The following is a 4,439-nucleotide window of genomic DNA, read 5'->3' on the forward strand; positions in this document are numbered from 1 at the left end:
GGACCTCGACGAAGTAAAGACTTTCAAAGCAAGATTACTAAGGAAGAGGTTAAGGCAGATGCTGGCATTAACAGAATCAAACAATCAGTTGGCTACACTTCCCGTGATGGTTGCTAACCTGCTACTTGACGAAGAATCAGGAAATGGATCGGAGACAAAGAAGAAGAAGAAGAAGGAACAGGACCAACTATGGATGATGATTTCATAGTTGATGAAAAGGAAGTTCGGACGACCCATGAATATCCAGAACCAGCTGAAGCCACCTTACATCACTTCAGAGAATGTTTGGCTTTCACCACTCAGGTGGGAGGTTCTTTGCAGCCGTACACAGTAAGGCCACTGTGGCAATGATCCCGAAAGAAGAAAATAAGGTGAAGGCCGGAGTAGTGCTCGCAGGTGGGAGTGTTGGTGTGATTTCGACGATGCGGCTTGCTAGTTCGAGTGCTTGTTGGCGGAAACTACTATGGGTGTTTGCGAAGAGTGTTGTTACGTAAGTGTAAAGTGCTTCGCAGATAGGTGGGATGAACACATGTGCAAGGTAACAGAGAATGATCACGGTTGTTCCTCCAATCACAATGACAAGATAGCAAAAAACTCTCTTCAGTGCTTGGAACACATACATCATAAAATTAAGAGTGAAATAAATAATGATGAAGGCAAATATGTAATATAACAATGGAGGAATCGGGAAGAGTGACGCCCAAGACATCACTGGTTCAAAAAAAAGGAATTGGGACATGAAGGAATTGATGGGGGTAAGGATGGGTATGAAGGCTACGTCCAGGTATCAAAAGCTGGCGAACTGTTTCGATTGCCTGAATACTGCATATAGTAACATGAGGCACGCTGTTGAGACACACGGACAAGAATCTTGTGCAGTTTGCAACTAAGTGCACGCAACCTTTCATCAGGTTGATATGAATATGACAGAATACGAGAAAGCTTTAGAAGCATGGCACGCGCAAGACCTGTCACAAGTGAAGATCTACAACATCGATGTCCGCTAAGTACCTACTCCCAGGCATGGACAAACCAGGAAAATTCGATGTAGCTAAGTTCGATGAGGACCACAAACACCTCCCCGTCGGTGAATACAAAGTAAATTTAATGCTGCTATCCAAAATATCAGGACGCAAATGAAACAACCTGGACCTATCCGAAACATGGGGAAAAGGGAAAATGAAGACCCTCAATGATATCTGTGCTTTGTTCTTTGAGAACTCCACAAGAGAAAGGTAAAGATACACAGACAAGCAGATGCTCCTGATGAACTACTCTATATGACCCCCTGATCGATTTTCGCAATGACTTGATCCATGTCCTGCGAAATCGGGAGGCTAGGCAGCTGGAAATGTCCGAGCTTGGGGATGAGGGCGATAATCCCCAAAATTGCCATCGTAGCTACTCTAAGCCAATTGTTGGTCCACCAGGATATTTTTGTAGGAATATCCAACCCAAGAACATGGTGTTCTATCGCATCTGAGGTCCAATTAAGACAGATACTTGTGGAATGGTTCTTGCAGTGACCACAAAGGCAGTTAGCCATACTACGATGAGCCCTAAAGCGATGATGGTCCAGTTTGTTGCAAGGAAGTGGGTGGGGTTGCTTTCAAGCATGGTGTTAGAAATATGGTTACCCCAGTGGGAGAGCGTGTTGTCAAAGTTGTCTATAACTGAAAGAAGGGAATCGAGTGCTGCCCTATACAAAATAGGGGTCATAATGTAGGCGGTTCGTCCGACAATTGCGAGGGAAAGAAGTCCTGTTATCGCGAAGAAAGTGCAAATCACCTTCCGGAGGATAGGATAGACCTTAATCACAATAAATGCGGAAGATGCCAAACTCAACGGCATCAGAACCCAAAGGAAGAACGATGGGCCGAACAGCATCCCGAGGTGGTTGAACAGTTGGTTCAGAATTTGATGATTCATTTGTTGATCAATGGCAACAAGGTTAAAATCAAGAATAAAAGGGAGAGGCCTGGAACTAAAAACTGTTTATGTCAATGGGTGAGACGCATACATCCGTGAAGCCCGAGACATTGAGACATCAGGAAAAGGCTTTAAGTTTGGTTCTTCATTAGCGCAGCAATCACTCCAACTCGCCCGCCTAAGGACCAAACTTAATCCAAGCGAGGCCGCTTCTTCTTCGTCACTAGTTGAGGGTAGTCGACGGATTCCCAGAATTTTTCAAGCTTTTCATGGCGCTCCTTGGGGTCAAACATTGAAGAGATTTCACGATTCACTACTCGGTCCCATTCTTCCCTTTGCAGAGACGTTAGCGGGGGACTCAGGAAGCGGACATCCTGGATGTGCACAATCCTTTGTTGATCCGTTATTAAGTTCTTTACTAGCGCCTTTTGATCACCTGGATAAACGGAGAGGACTCGACAAGGTAGTGACCATTTCGGAATCAACTTGTGCTTATGCTCGTCAGAAAAGAAAGCTGCTTTCCGTCGCTCATGTTCTGACGCACGAACAAGGACTAACTGATTTGGAGTGAACTTTGCTGGTTGCCGCGCTTCATTTTTTTTCTCATTTTCGCGGAGTCTCTTGTCGTACGCTTGCCATTGAATATCCAAACGCATTTCATTCACAAACTTCAAACGATCTTTCATGCTCCAACTCTTTGGAAGCGCCAATCATTATCCGCTGGTGGGCGAAGGTCAATTCCATAAACAAGGAACGCTGGTGTCTCGTTCATCGAGAGGTGGATAGTAGAACGATAAGAGTAAAGTACCAGGTCTAAAGCTTCATGGAAGGAAATGCTTGGTCGAACTGCTGGAACTTCAATGCGGAAAGTCCTTTGTTCAAGTTGCGGTGAAACGACTCGATGATGGCATTTCCTTGTGGATGATAAGGGGTGCTCGTCACGCTTTAGTCCCGAACAACCCATGCACAGTCCTCATCAAAATTCCTGTGAAAGTCTGGTCGTTATCCGTCATGATTATCGAAGGAACTCCAAACGACAGATCCACGAACGAATGAATGTTGACACAACGATCTCCGCAGCTGCTGATGGTACTGGAATGCACTCAACCCACTTTGTGAATTGATCAATCATTGTCAGCACCTGGTAGTTGACTCCCATTGAACGTACATTTCCAGAAATCCATGTAAACTGTGGTGAAAGGGTCCGGGGATGGGATGTGTTCGGAGATGACCTTGGAAGCGTTCAATTCCTGGACGTGTACGCTGGCAACGAAGGCAAGACGAAACATATTTGGCGACTTGTTGATGAAGACCCGACCAATTGAAGACTTTTCTTATGGTTCTTGATGTCTTTTTCACTCCATGGTGTCTGAAGGGTGCAACAGAGTGGCAGGCAGCAATAACAGAATTCCGAAGAGAGAGTGGCACCCAAATAGCATTATGGTAGAAAGTGATCCCATCTTTCACGAAAAATCCTCGTCCAGATGGTGGGGTTGATGCTCGTTGTTCCTGAATGATGTTGTCCATCGTGGGTAGATTACTGGGAGTAGCGGCAAGGAAATTGGAAAAGCACATATAATCCTCAACATCCATATCCGAAAAGTCCACGAAGCGCGTCAAGTAATCACATGTTCCATTTGTCTTCCATCACGGTAGCAGATTGTCATATCATACTCGCTTAAGCGGCTGGCCCAACGCGACACACGACCTTCTTTGGCATCCAACATCCATCGTAAGCTTTTGTGATCGGTGTACACCTCGAATGACGGCCTCTCAAGTAAATATCAAATTTCTTTAGCCCAAAGATGATAGCGAATGCTTCCCGATCTCGAACAGGCCAACGTTGTTCCGTAGCTCCTAGTTTCTTCGATGCAAACTCAACAGGGACAAGCGATCCATCATCTCGTTTACAGCTCAATGTTGCCGCAACCGACAATCCAGAAGCGTCAGTTTCCAATACAAACTCATCTGAAGGCAGCGGGATTGTAAGCACAGAGTGTTGAAGCCTGCATATTGCTTTTTGTACTGCATCTTCGTGACGTTGTTCCCAGGTGATCTTCGAAGTTTTATTCATCCGCGACGTTCCTTGAATTCCCTTCAGCAAATCAAAGACTGGCGTCATCAATCCTGCAAAATCCTTGATATACGGATGATAGTACCCCAGCATTCCTAAGATCCGTCGAACATCATATACAGTCGTTGGCTTCTTGAACTTGCTCAGGATCTCGACTTTAGCCACATTTGGTTTCATTTTCCCATCTTCGATCGTTTGCCCGAGGTACTTGAGAAGGTGCGGAAAGAAGTTTGACTTTGTGAAGTTGATCTTTAACCCTTCAGCTTGTAACCGATCCAAGACCACCTTCAGCTTCCCCAGAACTTCTTCAAACGAAGACCCATGGATTAAAATGTCGTCGATGTACGCCAAAATTCCAGTCGACCGCAAATCCCCAAAGAGAAAGTCCATCAACCGCTGGAACGTTGCTGGAGCATTGGTCAATCCAAATGGCCAT

At 45.4% G+C, this 4,439-nt stretch overlaps 1 protein-coding gene across 1 annotated transcript; it reads right to left on the reverse strand.

Moving 5' to 3' along the window:
• Nucleotides 1–3,607: 3,607 nt before the first annotated feature.
• Nucleotides 3,608–4,096, reverse strand: LOC129617623 (uncharacterized). The gene has a single exon (XM_055532775.1). It carries the CDS (start codon nt 4,094–4,096, stop codon nt 3,608–3,610), a length of 489 nt encoding a protein of 162 aa, XP_055388750.1.
• Between the last annotated feature and the right edge of the window lie 343 nt (nt 4,097–4,439).

This window comes from Condylostylus longicornis, unplaced genomic scaffold (assembly GCF_029603195.1).
Source record: "Condylostylus longicornis isolate FDR11 unplaced genomic scaffold, ASM2960319v2 ptg000581l, whole genome shotgun sequence".
In the NCBI taxonomy this organism is placed as follows: domain Eukaryota; kingdom Metazoa; phylum Arthropoda; class Insecta; order Diptera; family Dolichopodidae; genus Condylostylus; species Condylostylus longicornis.

Coding starts and splice junctions, on each gene's coding strand:
- LOC129617623 (XM_055532775.1), bottom strand. CDS start 4,096: ATGCTGGGGTACTATCATCCGTATATCAAGGATTTTGCAGGATTGATG.